The sequence below is a fragment of the Neopsephotus bourkii genome, unplaced genomic scaffold, assembly GCF_033783945.1.
Source record: "Neopsephotus bourkii isolate Nb327-2 ecotype Australia unplaced genomic scaffold, CSIRO-AGI_Nbou_v1 NB_739, whole genome shotgun sequence".
In the NCBI taxonomy this organism is placed as follows: domain Eukaryota; kingdom Metazoa; phylum Chordata; class Aves; order Psittaciformes; family Psittacidae; genus Neopsephotus; species Neopsephotus bourkii.
Window position 1 is genome coordinate 884,480 of NW_026901237.1, and position 22,028 is coordinate 906,507.

At 48.5% G+C, this 22,028-nt stretch overlaps 2 protein-coding genes across 2 annotated transcripts; one reads left to right on the top strand and one right to left on the bottom strand.

The window, feature by feature from the left end:
- Window positions 1-602: 602 nt before the first annotated feature.
- Window positions 603-2,980, top strand: PROCR (protein C receptor). The gene is given in 5 exon segments (XM_061354432.1): window positions 603-810; window positions 813-926; window positions 1,045-1,281; window positions 2,083-2,349; window positions 2,428-2,980. Coding segments are annotated over 5 exon segments (828 nt in total). The 5' UTR covers window positions 603-713; the 3' UTR covers window positions 2,541-2,980.
- Window positions 2,981-9,037: 6,057 nt separating this feature from the next.
- DNAJB11 (DnaJ heat shock protein family (Hsp40) member B11) lies at window positions 9,038-21,854 on the bottom strand. The gene is made up of 10 exons (XM_061354433.1): window positions 21,638-21,854; window positions 21,353-21,509; window positions 18,204-18,301; window positions 17,083-17,215; window positions 15,994-16,136; window positions 15,404-15,486; window positions 14,749-14,806; window positions 14,065-14,176; window positions 13,526-13,685; window positions 9,038-9,446 (listed from the first exon to the last, which is right to left on the bottom strand). Exons 1-10 carry the CDS (start codon window positions 21,703-21,705, stop codon window positions 9,382-9,384), a joined length of 1,077 nt encoding a protein of 358 aa, XP_061210417.1. The 5' UTR covers window positions 21,706-21,854; the 3' UTR covers window positions 9,038-9,381.
- Window positions 21,855-22,028: the final 174 nt, after the last annotated feature.

Sequence of the window (22,028 nt, forward strand, 5' to 3'; positions counted from 1 at the left end):
GCGGTGCCTGAGCGCGGCGTTTTAATGCAGGTCTCTTAGCGTTTGAACGCTAAACCATGGCTCCTACAGACACCGGGCACACGGAGCCAGCCCTGCCGGGCGCTTCTCGGTCCCGACCCCTCCCCCGTGAGAGGTCTGCACGGATGCTGCATCCTTAGAACCGCGTCCTTCCAGGGATAATTGGGGAACATGTCGCATCAGCGCTTGCCGGGAGCACCGGTACCGGATGTACCCACCAGGCCCCCCATGGGTGCAGCGTGGGTCTGGGAGGCTGCTCCCCTCCATCCTTCCCTTCTCCTCCTGGAGTGGTCCCCTGCCGCTGTGTTTCCCCGCCGGCATTACACATTCAAGGGGCAATGGGTATAGACTAAAACGGGGAAGATTCAGGTTAGTTATTAGGAAGAAGTTCTTCCCTGTGAGGGTGCTGAGGCACTGGCACAGGGTGCCCAGAGAAGCTGTGGCTGCCCCATCCCTGGCAGTGTTCAAGGCCAGGTTGGATGGGACTTGGAGCACCCTGGTCTAGTGGAAGGTGTCCCTGCCCCTGGCAGGGGTTTCGAATGAGATATTAAAGTCCCTTCCAACCCAGACCATTCTGTGATTCTATGATGCATGGGGCTCCTGCCAAAGGGATCCCTGGAGCTCATCCTCAAGGCATGGGGAAACTGGGGCAGGCACTGGCTGCTCACTCCCCTGTGAGCTCAGCGCTTTAGGGCATGTCCGGCAGGGAAGGGGTGCGGGTGGCTCGGACTAAGGAAATGGGAGAGACCTGGCTGGACTCCCACTCTCCTCCTCCCGCAGCCCCACCTCCCCGTCCTGCTTAACTCCCCACCAGGCCAGCCGTGGGGCCATCCATTCAGTCCCCATCCCCACGATGCTCCGGTTGCTGCTGCTCTGCGGGGCTCTGGGCTGTGGGGCAGATCAGGCAGGTAAGGCAAGGGCACAGTGGTGGCTGGGGTTGGAGGAACTCAGTGTTCACATGTGGAGACACCCATGGCTTTTAGGTGAGGGGATGAGGCGGTGGGTGATGCCTGCTGTCTCCTGCAGCTCCGCTCACCTTCACCATGCTGCAGCAGACCCTGGTCTCCAAAGGCAGCTCTGAATTCTGGGGGAATGCCAGTCTGGACGGGCAGCTCAGCCATCTCCTGGAAGGGCTCAATGTCACCCAGGTGCTGCCGCTGGAGCCCCCGGCCGCCTGGGCCAGGCGGCAGCAGGATGTGACCACCTACCTGGACTACTTCAGCCAGCTGGTGAAGCTCTTCAGCAAGGAGAGGCCTATCAACTGTGAGTGGTACCCTGGGAGGGCACAGGGATGGGTCCCAGTGGGGAAGAGGAGCCCCCATTCACTGCCTGGGCACTGGAACAGCTTGGCAAAGGGATGGACATGGCCACATGCAAATTGTCTCTCTAGGCAAAAGGAGCCCTTCTGAGCTGGGAGTTTCTTACCCAGAGCCCACCGGGGGGACAGGGTGATGCTCAGCCTTGGGAAAAGGGCTGGGGGCTGCAGCCTGAGGGGATGGGGAGGTGCAAGCATTCTGCCTGCTCCCTGCCTTTATGTTGCCTTCACTCCCCTCCTGCACCCTGCAGCTGCTGTGGGAGGTGCGGGGTGCTGATGGCAATGGCTTCATGTCCCTGCCTGCATTGCTCCTGTCATGTTCCTGCCCAGGCTGTGTTACCCCATCATTTCCTTTTTTACCCCCAAACCAGTTTTGCCCCAGCTCTGCATTTCCTTACCTGGCCTTCAGGGAGCACTTTCTCACCTTGGGGTTTCCCCTTGCCCAGGGTCCCATCCTCCCTGTGCTGCATCCTTCTGTGGGGGTGAGGGATAGCACCCAAAACCTACCCGTCTCTAACAGTGAAGCTGTGCTGTACTCAGATAAGGAAGGGGAAGATAAAGCGCAGTGCCCATCTGTTGGGAAAAGTTGCCATTGCAGCTAAACAGAGTGAAAACAGACCAGTGGCTGGGTTGCGTGGTGCAAGGCTGAGGCCTCACAAACTCAATGCACAGCTCGATGCTGGTGACAGCCATGGGTTGCCGAGGGTTAGGAGCACACTGACCCTGACCTGCTGACTCTGTCCCCACAGACACCCAGAGCCTGTGCTGCCACCTCGGCTGCAGCCTTTTCCCCAATGGCACAGCCCAAAGCTTCTACGAGGTGACGCTCAACGGGACAGCTTTCCTGAGCTTCCACGTCCCCAACGCCACCTGGGAGCGGCGCTGGCCCGGCAGGGACGCGGTGGCCACCTTTGCTGAGAAGGAGCTGATGAAGTACCCCAAAACCACGCGGGACCTCCAGCATTTCCTCAACACCACCTGCGTGGGCCTCTTACAAGCTCAGAGCGCTGGGACAGGTCTGTGTCAGGTCCGGGAGGGGAGAAGGGGGCTCGGTGGTTGTGAGCCCTGTCTCACCTCCATCCCTCTTCTTGCAGGTAAACAGAGCAGCCGGTCACATGCCCCGCTGGTGCTGGGCCTGATCCTGGGGACCTTCTCCTTGCTAGGCATGGCCATAGGGATCTTCCTATGCACAGGAGGGAGCTGCTAGCGGAGCCAGTGGTACCACATCACCCTGTGGAGGCAGGGAACGGACCCATCAGGGACCAAGCCTGTGCCCCATGAGGGATGTATCTCCCTAGCACCACAGGCTTTGCTCTCAAAAGACACCAGTGGGTTCCCTGCCCAGTCCCAGATGGGTTGAGCCCCCCAGGCAGCAGCCGTGCCTTGCCCTGGGGACGGTCCCCACACCAGGCTGGTATGATGCACTGAGTCTTAACACTGAAATATACTTGGCACAGATGGAAAAAGACAGGGAAGCAGAACGGGAGTTTGAAATTACCAGGAGAAACAACCAAGGAAGGGTTTAAAAGGATGGCATCATATCCTCATTTATCCTTGTTTAATGGGGATAAATGCACAGGAGAGCAGATGTCAGACCCTGTGGCACTGCTTGGAGATGTTGTGAATAAAATCACCCATCAGCTCTCATGGTGTGTTCGGTTGCTCTCATTTTCCCTCCCCCCAGCGCTGACGTGGGGCTGCAGATCCATCACAGGGGAGGCAGACATGGGGAGGGCTGTGATTGCTTTGGTTCAACTCAATTAAGTCACCTCTCCCATGGCCAAGTGTCAGTGCTTCATTTAGTTTTCATTCCCTCATCTTTCTATGAGGCATCGAAGTTGAACACAGCCAGCCATAACAGGACAGTCTGTCCTAGCAGATTAACGTGTTCAGCGCTCTGATGCCCTGTAAGGATGCTGCCAGAGGGATACAGGAGTAGGGGGATGCCAGGTGAGGGGAGATGCACTGGAGACCCCAAGGTGAGAAACCACTTCCCAAGGACCAGCTAAAGCCACACAGAGCTCTGTTACTAGTGCTACTGTGGTGTTAGTACAACAGCATTCATTATTTTATTTTCCCTTTCTGCAGTCTAGATCAGAGATAAAAGCTCTCTGACTGTTTAGACCTTGGTTACATCAATTATTAATCTTGGCTGCATTTCCCTTTCACCCATAGCGAGATTTTGAGCACATCAGCCTTCTTATGCTCATCACTGATGCCCCAAAGGCAAGGAGGGCTGGGGGTTAGCCAGGAGCTGGCTTGGGCCACTGAAAGAGGGGACAGCAGAGGAGCTAGGAGCTTTCCTGGAGTAACTTCCATCTCATTCCTTTCTAAATACCCTTCCCTGCAGCTCAAAGAAAGGGAGGCAGTGGGGAAGATGGGGAGAGGTGCAGGGCAGAAAGGGGATTGGAAGATGACATAGTGGTTGTCCTTAGGAAGGGATGGAGGAGAAGGTCTCCAAAGACCACATCTCATCACCCTGGGCCCCAGCCACAGCACAAGCAGCCCTGCCAGGCAGGCAGGGGCCAAGGCGCTCCCCACCCTCCAGCCAGCAACTCTGCACAAGGGGAATGGCAGCCAAGAGGTCATGGACTCCAAAACAAGGCTGAGGCACGTGGATGTCACTGCTTGGCCTCGAAAGAAGTGTCCTTGGCCAGCAGCTTTGCTGTGGACTGAGCACTACAAGTCCTGCTGTGTGCATCAGGGGACAGGGGGCTGACGCTTAAAGGTTAAACAACATAGGTTTGCTCCCCACAAAGCGATAAGAATGCTTGTAGCCAGCTTCCAGCAGGGAGAAACTGCTTCATTCCCAGCTCTGCCTTGGTTTTCGGACTTGAGGCATCAGCGTTACCTGCATGTGGAGGCAGATGTTGCACTGTGGTCCCAAGACACAGAGTGATTCTTATGCCAAGTGTGTCATTGGGTGCACACTGGCATCAGGGATGATGGCACTGGGGACAGACCCAGGCTCAAGAAACTGGGTAGGTCTGGAACAACAGGGCTTGTTTTGCTTATGAAACTTGTCATCTTTTGGACAGATGAGGATGCCTCTGCTTTAAAGCTCTGCAAAAGCCTTTTTCCTGACCCCGGTTCCCAATGCATGTTGGTTGCAGCAGAAGAGAGCTCCAGAAAGGAGCAGACTTGGCTGCTAATCTAAGTCTCTGTCAATGTTCACAAGGATATGGGGCAGCAAACAGCAGAGGGGATCCCCCTGGAACTGCTGGATCCCAAGCAACAGCCTCATCTCAAGCTCTGCCCATGGGCAATGCACCCAGCCCAGTGCCACCTCCCTGGTGATGACCGGCACCTGCGTTCAACACAGACACAGTGGCCAAGAGCAGAGGGGTTATGGTGATAGCATCTGCTCCAGCACATCACAGCCCCAAAACTACTCTTCCTTATCCCAAACTGCCTCATCACAGGGTCACCAATACCCAGCCCCAAGCACCACACTGGGAACACATGGCCAGGCTATCCCTCACTGTTCTGAGTACCATGGCTGTTGGTAGCCACATCCATGGCTGATCCTCTCCCAGATTTAGCTATTCTGCCCTTAATCACAGCCTGGGACAGACACTAACACTTAACTGCATATCCTGTCAACTGAGGGTTGTTTTTACTTTGCTACTTGTTTTGCTTCCTGCATGAGGGCCAACAAGCCCACACACAGCCCTTCAGAGGCTTTAACACCAAAGCAGCATCTTCCCCGGGGAAAACTATCCTCGTCATCTGCACTGATCACTGCATGAGGCTTGGCCTTCCATGAACCACATGGTTTCCATCACTCAGCTCTGCTATCGCTAGCTTGGATAAGAGTTGAGATAAGACACCCAGCTTTGAATGTTGTTCCAATGAGTAAGATGATGCTGATGTGCTGAGAACTGGCTTTCCCTTTCACCCATGTTCCACGGGATGAGGGGTTTTACAACACTTCCAGCCAGCCCTTCTGAGGTAGGGATGCTTTTTGGCAGAAACATGGTTTTGGGGGGTGAAAGCTGTTTGGTATCTGCTCTCTATCAGCATCCTAATTCAGTGTGAGTGGGCAGGTCCCTGGAAACACTTAACAGCAGGGGAAAGGGAATAGGGTGTATGGATGCCCAGGACCCATCACTGCCCTCTTCCCTTTCCTCTCACCTCCCAGCCCAGAGTGCCTGACCACACCAGAGGAAACGGGAGGAGAAAGCTGGCTGCTGGCCACAGTCAACACCAAGCAGGGCTACGTGGCACTAGGGGTGAACAGAAGCTTCTAGGCAGTGGGATACCACCAGTGCTGCCACACCTCCTGCCCTGTCCCAACCAGGCTGTTCCCTTCATGGGCTTTGGGCTGAGCAAGACATCCACTGCTCCTGCCACAGGAGCAGAAAGCGGAGCTGTTGTCTAGAAAGCACATTACCCAGGAAGGAATCATCACTTCCACCTTCCCTTCCCAGACAGGGACCCCACTGGTCCTCAGCCGTTTGAGCAGACAGATTTGCAGTGCTCCTGAATACATGTGCCTTCAGAGCAATTTTATCCTAGCATCAATCACTTCTGCCCTCCTTCCTCTCCCCCTGCACTGCCTCTCATAAGCAGAAAAGCTTAGACAAACATAGATAAGTACTTTAAAACAACAAGCTCTTAAGTAAAAACAAAAGGAAAACCAAACACTGCACTTGCAGAGAAGTTTCCATGGAGAAGAAACACTTTTCCACTCCCCGACCAGATTTGGGGATAAAGGAATGCTCTATGCAAGCAGTCCCACTTGCTGTAGAGAGAAGACAGCAGTGGCCTTCTGCACAGCTAAAGCCTTCAGAAATGAACTGCACCTTTGGGCTCCTCAGGGCACACATACCTAATGCTGAAGCTCTTGTGCATCCTGGGATGCATTAAGAAGAGTGTGGCTAGCAGGTCAAGGGAGGTGATCCTCCCCCTCTGCTCTGCCCTGATGGAGCCTCACCTGGAATATTGCATCCAGCTCTGGGCTCCCTAGTACAAGGGAGACACACAGTTCCTACAGCAAGTCCAGCAAAAAGCTACTACAAGAAGTAAAGGTCTGCAGCATCTTTCATGTGAGGAAAGGCTGAGGGAGCCAGGCTTGTTCAGCTTAGAGAAGACTCTGGGGATCTGATCAATGTGTGTACGTACCCAGAGGGAGAGGGTCAAGAGGATGAGGCTGGGCTCTTCTCAGTGGTGCCAGGGTATAGAACAAAAGGCAATGGGCATAAACTAAAACCCAAGAAGCCCCACCTGAACACAAAGAACTTCTGTACTGTAAGGGCAATTGAGCACTGGAATAGGTTGCCCAGAGAAGTTGTAGAGTCTTCTGCTCTGGAGATAGTCAAGAGTTGTCTGGACACAGTCCTGAGCAATGTGCTCCAGGAGACCATGCCTGAGCAGGGAGGCTGGATTAGATAAACCCCTGGTAGTTCCTTTCAGCCTCAACTGGTTTGATTCTGTAAATATCTAAGCCTCCTAGGAAGCATTTATATGCAATGGAGTACACGCATGCTAGGACTTATACACAACAGCTAAATGTTACTGAAATATAGGACGCAGCGTGTCACAGACACTGAACAGCTTCCACAGCCTCACCAGCCAGACACCCTGGGGCCTTTGGAGGACAAATACTTCCCCCCATGATCTGCAAGCAGCACAAGACTCCTCGGGCAAGTGGACAAAACCAAATGGAAGCGTTTGAACCAGACCCTGGCAAGCACTAGTGTATGCTGGTGCTTGCAGAGAAAGCATGGAAATCCTGGAAGTTCTCTCTGAAGGGGGGAAAGGTGGAGGACCCCAGCTCTGCACAAAGCCAGGGGGGAAAAGGAAGGAAGCAGAGTTGCTTGCTGTGATTTGAGGCTTTCTTTCCTGTTCTGATTCTCACCCTTGTAAAAGCTGGAGCTTTGCAGTTACTGTTGTTGTTCTGCACAGCACTAGCTCTCACAGTACAGACCCACAATGAAAACTAAAACAACCAACAAAGGAAGGAAAAGAATTAGCAGGAAAAACAGCAGCAGGAACAAGTACTCATGCCTGAAATAAATGCACTGCCTGCTGCTAGGGGTGCAGGTAGGAAAGGTTACACCACCTTCTCCTGGAAGTTGAGGCTTTGGTGTCAAACCCCAGCTTTTGGCTTTACTGCTACCAGTGGGCAGTGGCAGCATGATTGTGCACCAGTGGAATAGCAAGACAATCAAACAGACCCTTGAGGGGCCGAGGTAACAGGGAACAGCCCCATGCACAGGGATATCGAAAAAGATTTTCTTCGAATTCTGAGGTTTCTTAGAAATCAAATCTAAGGAGGGAAGTGCAGACAGAGCTTCCTACACACACCTGCAAAGAGGCTGTCATCAAGGGGGCTGACACTCAGCCTCAGCTGGGATTAAAGCTCACACAGATTCAGAGGAAGACAAACATTGAGAGCAAAGGCTTGGCATTCCGGGTTTGTCTCGTCCCCCTTTGATTCTGAAGCCCCCACTTTGCTCTGCCAAGGCAAATGTACAAAGCATCCAACAGGAAACCTTCCCGGTGTTGCTGCTTCCGTTGCGTCAGCTCCCGCTGGAGTTGAAGGGTTGGGTGGGACATTGCTAGACCAAGGGCACACACAAGGGCTGGGCCAGAGCTGCTTTCCACCTTCCTGAGCTCATACAGGAGCTACTTAAAGCCCGCAATGAAGAAAACCAAACACCACAAAACAACCTACCTCAAGTGTCCTGCTGCTGCTGCTCCCAGCAAGCACTTCCATATAGAAAAACTCAAGATCTCATCCAAATCCCAGGCACGGCACAAGGTTTAAGGCTGTAAGGACCTCACTTTATAGCTACTAAGAGTCCAGAGGGAAGCAGCAGAATGCTGTGCTACACCAACTCATTTCTCCTGCTGCCTACATCCCCATCAGTAAAGCAGAAGTCTGACTGACACAGGCATCTCTGAGAAATTGTTTAGCTACCAATCCTGAAGAACTTATAGAGATGAGCATCTTCTGATCAGGATACATAAGCAGTCTTCATGACAGAGGCCAGAAGAGCACAGGAACCTCCCCACCAGGTTACCATGCCCTCTACTAATTCAAATAAAGCAGCTACAAAGCTTTTGCTGGTATTACCAGCTGTAGTTTCACCCTTTACAGCAGCTCGCAGCTTAGATCATTGAAAGGACCATTCCTTGTCAGCTGTTCCAGGGCTGAAACACATAACCAGGTAGATTTTGCCATTCCAACTCAAAACATCTTTATTTCTGTGCTGTTGGCTTCATCTGTCCTCACAGAGGACAGACTGCAGGAGGTAAGTGAACTTTTCCAGACAAGCTGTTGTTTACACTTGGGAGCAACAAGGAAGAGCCAAGGCCATGAGGAGCCATTCTCATTTCTGTGGAAGTCTTGAGGAGTCTTTGCTAAGCTGTTGTGACTTCAGATTCAAAACCAAGCACTAGCTTCTGGGACAAGAGGACTACTTGGTAGTTAAGAGTCCACAGGAGCAAGAGACTCTTCCCCTGCTTTCCCAACCATATGTGCGGCCTAACATAGCCCCTAAAGCCCCTCTTGCCAGTCCACTCCCACCAGCACCTGTACGCCTGCCCCAGAAACACAGACTCTGAACAAACTCTGTACTCTGGGCTCAGAGGGGAAGGGAATGAGGGGCTGGGATTAAAAAAAACAAACTCCAAAAAGACTGACACAAAGGACATAAGAAGCAGGAGAAGCTATGAAAATATGTTGAGATGGTCAAGAAAAGTCACATCAAAATATATTTAAAAACCAGAAATTCCGATCTGTGTGGAATTTAAAACTCTTTTCCCCACCTTTTCTTTTTTTTTTTTTTTTTAAATCCTCTGCTCAAGGAGTCTCTGCTGTTCCAGGACACGGAACATGATAGGCAGCACCAGTTACATCCTGAAAAGGGTAGTATTTCTCCCAACTCGTCTGAGCACTTCCACCATTGACAAAGAAAAAGAATTATATATACCTCAACACTTGTCCCACCCTCCCTCTTTTCCATTCTACAGTGGGCAGGAGAAAAGACTGCAAAAAAATTTGACTTTCTGTTGTCAGGTAAGTCCCATTTTTCCACACATCAATATCCCTGCAATCCATTGTACACCTTCTGCACTGATCCTTGTTTCAGCAACTGTTTGAGACCTGCAAAAGAAAGGAAGGCATTACTGCACAGCACAAACAGGACTCTGCATTTCCTGTTCCCGCTGCATTTACACATCTGGCTCAGAGAATCACAAAACCCAAAAAATAAGAAAAAAATCCCCCCAAACCCAGCAGTGTGACAGCTTTACTCCCACTCCTTCAGCATCCCCACCAGAAGAAACAGGACTGAGGTTAGTGATGTTGTAACAGGGGTTTCATGCACTCTCAGGACCACACAAGATCCGTGGTTCCAGGGAGAAAACCTCCTTTGCTACAAACTCAAGCTCCTCACAGCTCTGTAAGGGATAAAGCTGACTTGCAGTACTGCTCTGCTGTTGAAGTTGACAACAACTTCGTCATCTTAAAGTACAAATGCAACAATAAACAACTTGCTAAGTACTTCCAATGTCTAATTAATGTAGCTTATCTCCCAAGGCTCCCTCTACCAGCCAAGAGAAACCTGCTAGCAGCAAGCCCAGGACGGCTATGTTTGAGTCCTGGACTTGCCAGCTATAGGAATCCACAGGAGTAACTAAGAAAACAGGTTTTCACACCAGTATGTGGTGCCTGGGGACACTACTGTCCACTAGAAGCAGTCCCTGAAGGCAACCAAGAGAAGCAAACTTATCTATGGGCTTAAGGATCCTATTGAAGGCCTGAAAATCTTAAGGGTTTTTGAAACCCACCGTTTCAAATGGATTTTAGATGACTTTTCAAATACCACCTTCCACATTCATAAAACATTCAAGGAGCTGACTGCTCTGAGGTCCTGTCAGTATTAAATTCTTAGCAGAAGAGGATAAGAGTGAATCAGCCTTTAAAACCATACTAGCTTATCTACTGGGGTCAGCACATTCAGGGAGACTGACAGTGCTACTGAAAGGGCAAGTCCACACAAAACAGAGGAAGCAGACTGGCAAGAACAGATGTGTCACACTGCTTTTTCTAGAGATAAAGAGGGAGTCCCCTCTGATTAAGGTCAGCCCTGACACACACTGCCAGGACTCCCACTGCCCTGGCCACAGCATCCCTCAGGGCATGGCTGCATCTCTGCTCTGACCAGCACCAGAAACCACTGGGCCTGAGGAAGGACTGTCAGGAATCAAAACAAAGGAGAAAACTCCTCACATCATGAGTAGCTTCCAAATAATAATAAAAAATTAAGGTAAACTGCTATAATTCTGCTGCTGGATGTTCCCAGAACAAAGCACACAAGCAGCTGGCCTGCACCTCAACATGACAGTAGATGGGACCGCAGTCCTGCCTCAAATGACCTCAATCTGCTGCTGCAGTGAAGCCAGTCTTGGCATCACAGTGTACAGGTTTGTACAACACATCAGACCAGGCTGCCTAGAAAATACTGTTATAGTTGTTAACTTGAAGTGAGGTCCTCAGGCATGGGGAGGGAATATCAGCAATTAAACTAATCAATTTGTGACATTCCTGAAAGGTTAGGGGTTTTTTGGTCCAGGTCCATCAACAAATCCAGCTAAAAGATATTATGTCTCCCTGCAAACCTTGTCCTGCTTGTCTACCCTTCAATCATTCTGGCTATAGATACTACTGCTCTTTAAGACCGGTGATTTCGCACGTAAGGGTCACGGTAGCTGTTAAAATACTGGAAAACTGTTCTGGAAGTAGTAACTGGAAAAGAGATGGCTCTCTGCCAGGCAAGAGTTATTCATGCTTCTTGCTTGACAAGACAGAAAATCCTGAACACTCTTCTATGCTCAGAAATATCCCTAACAGTGGGGCAAAGCAAGCCCCTGTACAGGAGCCCCTAATCATTAAGGGTAGGTCATTCTCCAGGGGAGTGCAACACAAGTTCACTTCCCCTCCACAGCCAAAGGAGGCTCCAAGTCACTTCCTGGCTAATGGGCAAGAGGAAGTGCCTCCTGGATGTGTAGTTCTTTGGAAGGAAAGCCATAGCTGGAGAAAGCTGTGCTCCAGTAACCCTGAGGGACCATTCCCATACCTCATTTCCTGCTAGGTAGCTCTAGGCAGCTGCCTGCTGGCCTGAAGGATACCCCCATTATTGCACAGGATATGTCAACACATACCTGATGTTCAGCCAGGAGCTACAGCACCTCAGGCATTTTTTACTAGAGCCAACTTTGAGATTATTCTGACACCATCAACAGGTGACAGATTACAACACAACCTGCTGGTGCTCTCTGGGTACTCCAGAGTTAAAGCATGGAATCCAAAGCTCCAAAACAGACTATAAACAAGCATCAGTAAAGATGAATGAGAAACGTCAAAGAGAGAAAGTCACCTCTGAGCAATAGGCAATAAATTCCCTGATGTCACACTGGCACGAAAGAAAGCATATTATTTCTGTGACTCTAAAGCTTAGGTTAACCAGAGTGGTGCTCTCCAAGTCAAGAGTATCTTCTGAGTGCCCCAGGAGCTGTGCATATGGTTATGAGATAAGAAATTAGGACCACTGCCAACAATAAGAAAAAAAGGGATGTTTTGAATCCCGAAGCCTACAGTCTTCCTTTGAATGTGTACACTGAACTGCTGCCATACAACATGAATAGATGTATTCCCTCATAGAACTCCTTAAATCACTGGATGTTTGGAGATATTCTAGCACTCAGAAATGCATTTGACTGCCTACCCAGTCACTTTCCCCTGGGGAACACAGAATTGCTTTAGGAGGGAGTGAAATGCGCAAAGGGCCCATGCCTGAACACACTCATGCCAGTACTGTCACGTCTCTGATGCCAGGATACCTGTAAAGGTCTGTGGGCAATTTTGACAAAGACAGAGGCTTCTGTGACTGCTCCTTGCCTCTTCTAAACTGCCAAGAGCAACAGCTGGAATAACCTCAGGTCTGTTTGAGAGGTGTCATTGCCTTACAAAGCTTCAAGAAGGGTAGCAGATCCTGGAATGAGACTTCACACTGATGTGGTCACTGTGCTCTGCAGCCCTCACTGGGCACAACACGCTTGCAGCAAAAGTGGGAAATCACAGGGGTCAAAACACAAAACAAGTGAACTCAAAACACAGCCCACAGGCACGGTCCTCACTGCAGAAGTCTGCGACAAACAGCTGCAGAGTCACAGAACATCAGTCAGCCCTGGAGCTACCAACTGGGCTCCAAGTGGTAACTCGCACAGTACGGCCAACACAACAGTAAATGCCACAGGGCTGACACCCCGCCCCCCCCAAGGGACTGGCTTCCCTCTACACACTTGAAGTGTACAGGAAAGCTGCACATACACCTCCTTTCACCAGGACAGTTGCCAGAATCCACTAAAAAGGTAACAAAATGAAGAAAATATGATAGCCCTGGCCAGCAGGAAGAAGTTTTGGGGTTAGGGTTTTCTAAAGAGCTGTACTGGTACATTCCAGGAACTTTGTCCTATAGCAGAAGATAGGGCCCTTGATGCCTACTCTGAAACCTTATGAACCTACCGCAGAGGCTGCTGAAACAAAGAGGAATTTCCAGCTAGGAGTACAATATTTATCCTCTTGTCAATCTTGGGATTTCTACATGGGTCATCAAGTTTCTATTTGAGTACTAAAGCTGAGAAGCAGATCTCTACTGCATCCTTCTTCCCTAGACAGCCACAAAGCACTTAGGGTAGAAGGAAATGTAGAGAGGAACAATCCTTCTGATGCTGTATGACTCTTTACCCTCGATAGCAGAGGGATTTTCACAAGTCTTGCCCCTAAGAAAGCAGAAGCAGGGCCTAGAAAACTGCTTGTGATCCCATTCCAGGAGAAGCAAAGCAGGCAGAAGCTAAGCCCAATAAGTCTTTCAGTTCAGACAGATGGCCAGCTACAAAACAAAGAACCTGCAAATTTGCCAAGTACTACATCCCAGCAGTAGCACATCCCAACTTAATCTGGCTCCCTACAACTGCAGCAGCCAAGTTCACTTGGCTTCAAAGGGAAAGAGAAGTTAATCACAGGGCACTGGGCAACTGTGTTATATTGTACAAGGGGCACAGGGAAAGGAGAGCCCCTCCTGACCACTGCAGGCCCCGATTCTGTTGTGCCAATGTCTTATCGGCTTTGGCTAGAGGTCTGTGCAGCCTGCTACCATGGCAGGGCTTGAAAACACGCACCTTCCCGCTGCTCGTTTGTCAGCTGTTCTTTGGGGAACTCCACATCAAACGTTATTATTAGTGAGCCTTTGATATTATTGTTATCAAAATTTGGAAGACCTTCTCCTTTCTTCCACAGTTTGGCCCCAGGTTTCGTAATTTTATCCCGAGCAATGTGAACCTAGAGACAAAAGAAATTTCAGGGCATTACTAGTGTTCTGTGTGTACCCCAATACATCAATGCCCTTTCCAACCCACTGGAAAGCTTCCACTGATACTGATTCTTTGCCAAAGTCAGTGATATGCAATGGATCCAGGTGGTGTTAGTGTCAGAACTAACACCGCTGAAGACAGCAGATGAACCAGGAATAGAGCACCACACTGTGCAGCCCTTGTAGAGCCTGTTATGACTCCATGGAAATTTGTCTGGAAGGCACTAGCCAAGGGGATGCTGTACACAACCAGCAGCTGCACACCCCCTGAGCAAGATAACCACCAGCACAGAAGACCTGCAGTTAAACTTTTTTAATACAAAGCAAGAACACAAACTGTTGCCTGACCTTGTGCCCATCCAAGTGGGCGATATCCATTTCAAAGCCTGTAAGTGCCTCGACCAGCGAGATTGTCACATTTGTATAAAGGTCATCTCCTCTTCTTTCAAAGACTGGGTGCCTGTGGAAATAAAAACCATTGGAAATTTTCTTCTTCCTCATACGGAAAATAGCTCCTCTAGCTTCTTCCCCTCTGTTTAAGAGTTTGGAGAACTCACAAATCAGAGAGGAAGTGAAGAAGGAATTAAATTTAGGTTCATTTTCCTGTGTGTGCTATGTACTACCAAATAACCTTTCTATTTCTAGGGCAATGAGTGGCAAGGTGTGTCAAGAAGCTGTGACTCACACAACAATCTTCTTAGTAGTGCATTTCCTTACAATAGGGAGATAGTATATTTATGGAAAAAGGAGATTTTTTCATGTGACTCACATAGGAGCCACTAATGCATGCCAGCATTCAAGCCAAATAAAAGTGGAATTATCACAGTATCTTACCAGTGGTGAATCCAGCTACTTTAGCATCAGCAGGGTTGAACGTCCTGCACAGCCCTGAGTAACAAACCCCCAGCTGCACCAACTCTGCTGAAGGGCAAGATACATACTAGCCAAGCAGGCAATGCTGGCCAGAAAACTGCTTGCAAGCTGCCTTTTATAGTAACCAGAAAAAGCAGACTAGCTAGGCCAGTCACTTACTTAAGGACTTTTATTCGGAAGCGCAAATCACCTGGCTCCCCATCCACATGGGGCTCACCTGTGAAGAGAAAAGCTCTGTTTAAAGGAGCTAGTTAGTAATAGCTGAAGGAACAAGTAGTACATTAAACACAAGAGATTTTCAGCTCACATGTTAAGAGAAAAAACAGGTAGTTGATCTTTACATGACTAAAACCCTGTTTAGTCAGATGTGCTACTAAATAGCCAAGGACTTTTGAGTATTGCCTCAACGAGCTCATACTGCTCTGAAAGACTTGCCTGCATGCTGATGATGTCCTTTACCTGTTGAAGGACTTACCTCCTTGGGTAGAGACATTCCCTCACATACTCAAGCCCAGCACAGATGCTACTACTCAAAAGTTATCTGAAACATCAGATGTAGAGATTGCTTTATATTCTTTTTGTGCACACCCCCAGTACCAGCAAAGGGAGTGGAACCTGGAGTGTTATCCATACTTATCAGAGAATATGCTCCTGAATTTCAGCAGCACACAGAAGACACAGCACTTAAAACCACAGGTGCTGATCATTTACAAAAAGCAGGGCTTGAACACTTTGACTGCCACACAGACCAGCTTTGGATGACAGAAAAGGAGCAAGAAAAAGCTGAGCAGCAGGGCAGCACCCAAATACATACCTTCACCAATGAAGGGATACTCCATACCATCTCTCACACCTGGCTCTATCTCCACTTCCAGGGTTCGCTCCTCATTCACAAGCCTGCAAAGGGGAAGAGCAGCCAGGCACTAAGTTTCCAACACTAGGTAGCAGGACCTACTTATGTTACTGGGGTAACACATCTAGAACTGGAGGGTGAGTGTTACCTTTCTTGTGTGCTGACACTTACCTACCAGAGAAGGCAATGTTAAGCCACTAAATACACAGGACAGCAACTGGATGTGCAATTATGCCAGTATTCCATGTCCAGCTGTTCCCAGCTGGAAACTCTGGGCTTTTCTCACTTTATTTATTAATATTTAGTTGTGGAACTCCCACTGTAGTATTACTGATTGTTCAAGGAAAAAGAGGCTGAAGGAGCAAACTGGGGAGTTCTACTTCTAATAGAGATTGCCAGCTCGACTGTAAGAATAAGGACTGGCTCCTTGGAAACGAGAAACCTGTGTGTTAAGTTTTTCACTCCGGATCTTACTGGTAGTACAGGCGCCTTCCTCCCTCTAGTGGTAGGTTTTGAATAAACACCCATATATCAAAGAGCATACAACTCACTTGACATTTGGACATTCATCACAAACGACTTCTTGAGTCATCTGGAAACGTCCAGGACCCAACTGGGTGGTCCTCATCTCCTGCCGGCAATTGCATTTCCGTTTGCCAGGTGCCTGTCTTGCCACTGGCTTGTTCCTGACAACCTGCAAGGAAGAGGAAGAGGTCAATACAGCACACAGGCCAACAGCACACCTAGGTCTCCATCAGCATCTGGATTCCTCAAACACCCTGAAAATAATTTGGTTTCATGTGCTGCCTCTACAATCCACTTGCCAAGTGGCCTCAACAAAACATTCTGACAACAGCTTTCTTCTTGTGCTTCTTGCTGATCACAGATTAAATACCAGAAATACCTCTCTAGGACACCACTATTTCCATTTCTTTTTCCTGCACACCTTTCTAAATAGAAAAGGTAAAGCTAGGATAAAAAACCTCACACTTTGTACAGGACAAGGTGGTGATTGTAACCAATGGGCAAAATTATTCTGAGTTCCCCATTTACCCAGAAACTCAAACTTAAGCATCACATTCTAACATGCAAAGCAGCAGGGACTGTCAGCACCAAAAATGTAGCTTGTTTAAAAGAAATACCAAAAAATTAAAGGGCCACCGTATATTCACCAAGCATGTAACCCAGCAATTTGCAGTGACATGTTTGGCCATATAAAGAGACTATGAAAAATCCTCAACATCGTTCTGCAAGAATTATGACATGAATTTAAGGCTTATGAATGGACCCTCAAATACCAATAAATTCTACAGAGACCACTTACACTTTTTCCAACTGGGCTACAGATGGTCACTGACAGCAAATAAATAAGCTATTATCTTAAGATAAATTGTTTTATAGAGAATGGCAGATGGCAAAGATGAGGGTGTTGTTTCTTCAGTTAACTACTAGCAAACAGCATCATAACATCCTTCACTGTCACTGCAAAATACTGAGAAACTGAGCACCTATTTAAGTTCTATTCTTTGGGATGTGATATCATTCTGAGCAGTGGCCAGGCCAGACACCTCAAACCTGAGAACGCACTGGACAGACCAATAGGCAGCACACTGGACAGACCAATAGGCAACCAAACTTACTTCTACGAAGTTTCCTGAATACACCTCCTCAAGTGTAACCTCCAGGTCCACAATTATGTCACTTCCTCGGGGAATATTCCTGTCTTGTTGGCGAGGGTTACCTCCAAACATGAATCCAAAGTCCCCAAAGAAGCTGCAGTAAAAGCACATCAATTAGTTCAGGAAGGAATTCTCATCAAACAAGGCTCTGAAAGAGAGAGCCATACAAAGCAGCAGCAACATGGTAATTGGCAAATGCTTCTAGCCCACTAGTGAACAGCCTTCTCACAGTACAAAAGCACCACAATAAATCCAGATACCTTTTTTTGCTCCTCCAGAACACAAACTAATACCTTCAAACAAAGTTATCATGTTGGAAGATATTTCTGTACTGAAGAAAATCAATTTTGGAGCAGGGATTGAACAACACTTCAAAATCTGACCACTGCCTAAGGGAAGTTCTCTCCACACTGCACTGCAACCATCACCACATGGCACAACCTCCAAGTAGTATGTCACCTCTGGCATTTCAGGTCAATGCTAGCAGGTTGTTTTTCAGTAGTTTAAGGACAAGGGGCAGGGATGAGAAAAAAAACTTCCTAGTAAGTCTCTGTATTTTTCCTCAAAACAAACCAGAAGATGGTGTGAGATCTCACCCAGAGGGATTACCTGAGATGAGCAACTTCAAGAGCTGTTCTAGTAACTGTGTGCCTAGCAGAACCAAAGGGGCCTTAAACAGAAAATTGGGTTCTGCCTGAGTAACATGCAAGTGCCTTCAGATTTTACTGATCCAAATTCTACAATTGCTCTAAAACTTACTCTAAGTCAATACAGCATTACTTTGCAGAAGAAAAACGTGACCCAAAGTGTACATATGATCTGTGACAACAGGTTAAACATCAAGACACTATTGGTTCACTGCTTCTAAAGAAAGGACTGATGCATGACAGATAACTGAAAACTGCACATGGGATATCCACTGTAAATATATTTCCTCAAATTCTCAACTGTTGATTCAGATCAGTGCCCCAGACTGGGTGAAAGACCTTAACGCAGAATTTGCCCATGACAAATGCGTGCACAAGCATCACAAAATTAAAGCCCCAACAGTAGAACAGCCTGAAGTGGCAAAACCTCCTTACTGTGAGAATATGTCTCCATGAGAGCTCTGGTGCCCATCCTTTAATCCCTCCTCACCATATGCATCATACTGCTTCCTCTTCTCCTCATCTGACAGCACCTGGCAACGGCATGAAAGCAGACAAGACATTCACCCACAGCTGAGCCGAGTTACTTGAATAAGGCTCTGAGAGGAAGCAGCTCAGCAGTGCTCTTCACTGGGGCACAAGCAGCAATGCTTCACATTACAGAAGTACTGGCTAGAACTTGCTTGCTGCACTGGACTAGAAAAGTTAAACATTGATCAGTTAAACCCATAAAAAATAAGTTATTTTATTCAATCAGCAGGAGTAACACAGAAAATTAAAGTAACACTGAGTTTTCTTACAGATTAAAAAAAAAAAATCAGAAGGAATAGCTCAAATTTAAGTTCCTGCAAAGCAGCAAACTGAAAAAAAAACCCAACCCAAACCTCAAACCCACAAATTATGCCACTCCTGTTTCACAGTTTGTTCTTCAAGCATGCAGAATACATATTTCTCCAGCCACTATTTCATGGCAGTGATGGCAAGTTCATCCACCAAGCTGAACCTGCCAAATACAGTAACTGCACCAGTTTGAATGCTGGCCCTCATTCGGAAGGACCACAGAAGTTAGAAGTAACTTGAGTACTGAGGCAGAATAACACATACGATTTTCAGGACTTCAATTTTAACTCCTGAACATTGATCTTTGCTCTTTTCTCCTGCAGAGATCTAGAAGTTTCCAGCCACATTTAGTTTTCCTTCCCTTTCTTCACCTGTTGACTATAGTTAGGAAGGTCAAAAGGCTAGGAGGAGTGAAAACAATTTGAGAAGCAACTAAATAGGTGGAGAAGCTGGCTAAATGATGGAAACCAGCCTGGAATTGTAACTGATGGTAAATGCTAACAATACAGAAAAAAAATCACAAATTACTTTACTAGCATCATCTAGTAGATGAGTTAAATTCTCCCTTTGTCCTATTTTGTATTAAATCACACATTTCCAAAGCTGTTGGAGAACACAACTCTAAGAACACAATTTCAAGACTCCTTGGTTGTTACATTTGGTTGCCTTGACAGCAAAGCAATTATAATGGAGAAGCTTTAGGGGAAAAAAAACACAACAAACCACTCTCAAGCCACCCTGAGACTAATCACAGACTGGCTTGGGGTGGAAGGGTCCTTGAAGTTCAAGCCCCCTGCCACAGGCAGGGACACCTTCCACTACACCAGGTTGCTTCAAGCCCAATCCAACCTGGCCCTGATAGGGCAGACACAGCTTCTCTGGGCAGCCTGTGTCAGGGCCTCACCACCCTCACAGTGAAGAGCATTTCCCCTCTGTCAGGTTGCAGCCATTCCCTCTTGTCCAGTCACCACATACCCTTGTGAAAAGTCCCTCTCCAGCTTCCTCATATGCCTGCTGAAGTAGGGTAGTCTCAGTTCCCTCTTCTTTCTTACTGAAAGAACTGCGCACACACCACACAGCTGCAGGGTGGAAATCACCTAGGCTATTATTGAAATGAGAGACCAAGTAGTTGAATTAACCTGCTTTCTCCACATTTTCTTTGAAGACTTTGCTATAGCTAGGCAGCCAGCTTAACCCTGAACAGCAGTACTACAGAGGCTGCTGCATTACAGCACAAAGCACCTTCATTTAGATTACAACATACACATAATTCTGTCTCCCCTTTGCCCAAAACAATCAAATCAACACCCTGAATCTAGCAGCCACTTTAGCAAAAGGATGTGCAAGCTGTACTTGCTAAACAAAGAAACAAAGACCTTGCAGGGCATCAAAACGTTACTCCTTCCAAACCTATTTTAAAAGCACACATATGTCAATACTGGATTTCAACATTCTGATGCATCAGCTTCCAGCTGAAAGCTCTGAAGGGAGGTTTCCTAGTTTAATTTTACCAGCATCCAGTGAGAGTATGTTGCATTCGTATTGTCTGTGCTACCACCAGCACTCCACACTTGATGTTGAACAAGGACACTATTGTGCTTCAACAACACCCTGGTTAGGGGAAAACAGGCTCAGTCACTGCTCATAATTAATATTCAGCTCCTCGTGCCACCACATCCCCTGCTGATTTGATTTTACAACCATTTGCTTTTAATAGAAGGAGTACTCTCAACTGTTACTATGGCAAAGAAATAAACTGGGACTCAGGGAAGAGGTAGAGAAATGCTTCCTATGCATACTGTCAATGTGACAAGATCCCAACTCAGCAATGACATGGAGCTCACAACTTTGAAGTAAAACACATTCACCAATCTCCAGATGCTGCAAGGGACAGGTAATAAACACTTCTGTCCACAGAAAAATTCCTTATGTTCGCTGGCTTCCTTGTGATAGCTCAGCCAATTTGTTTAAACAGGTAACTGAACTAAAAAGAGGTTCAGGTCTGATACAAAAGTACAGTTAGATGTGTTTTCTTTCTCTTTTATCTCCTATCAGCTCAGCCTTACTCACAAACACACACACATTTGCTCCTGTGCCAATACTCAGGGTTGCATCAGCTATATTCCCTCCTCAAAGAGCTATTAATAAAATACCAGAGAATTTAGGTTGCTACCCTCACTTTCCTCTGGCTAAGTAAGCTAAGGTCTTTTGTTGTCCTCTGACAGAAGGAGCTCTGAAATCTACCTGGCAGCCTCTCCACCTTTGTTTTTTATTTGGTAGAATGCCTGAAGTTATTCATAGTAATAGTGGAACAATGGACTGCACCTGCACCTTATTAGAAGGGCTTTCACATTTCCTAGAAAGCCTCCTTTCTTGTGCCCCTGAAAGCTATAGGATAAAGCTTCACAAGACTACTTGTTGGTCAATCTCAGCTTCGTGCTCCCAGAATCATAAAATGGGTTGGAAAAGATCTTAGGCTCATACAGTTACAGGTCCCTGCCATGGGCAGGGACACCTTCCACTAGAGGAGGTTGCTGAAAGCCCCATCCAACACAAACCCTCATCTACCCTTCACAGCATGGCAGGACTTCAGACTCCCTGACCTACTTACAACAGGGTGCACAACTTCACCTCTCGTCTTCCCCCACAACTACACCAACCCTCACTACACCTGCCCTACACTGCAGGTAGCAATGCCCACTGATAGGCGCAGGGCAGGAGTAACCCGCAGGTCCCAGCCTCACCTCATAGGCAGCCCCCAGGTCCTGGAACTTCTCCTGCGCCCGGGGGTCATCGGGGTTCCTGTCGGGATGGAGCTGCAGCGCCAGTTTCCGGTACGCCTTCTTGATGTCCTTGATGGAGGCGCCGCGGGACACCCCTAGGATCTTGTAGAAGTCCCTCCTGCAAGGAGAAGGAAGGGAAGAGACTGAGGCCCCGTCAGCGCCGCTGCCGCCGAGCCGCAGGGAGTGAGAAAGGGACCGGCCCAGCACAAAGGCGCGGCGGAGGGGACACAGGCCCGGCACACTCACCCTGCGGCAGCCTCCCCACAGAGGCAGAGCAGCAGCAGGCAGAGACGGCCGAGCCAGCCCAGGGCCATGGCGCGGCGCGGCCTGCCTTGCCCGGGGGGAGGCGGGGAGAGAGCGCGGCGCTCCACAGGCGGGTCCGCAGCCGCCCGCCCCGGCACGGACACCAGCAGACGCGAAGCGAGGCCCAGCTACATCCACTGGCCAATAAGAGCACGGCATGTCCCCGCGCGCTGAGTGCCGGCGGCCAATCAGCTGCGCACACTTCACCACCGGCTCGACGCCGCTGACCTATCGTCTGCCAGGACGTTGGCTCTGAGCCTCTCGGTCCAATCATGGCCCATTTCATCACTCCTCACCCTGCCCTATGGCCGCTCCACGCCACGGAAGTAGGAGT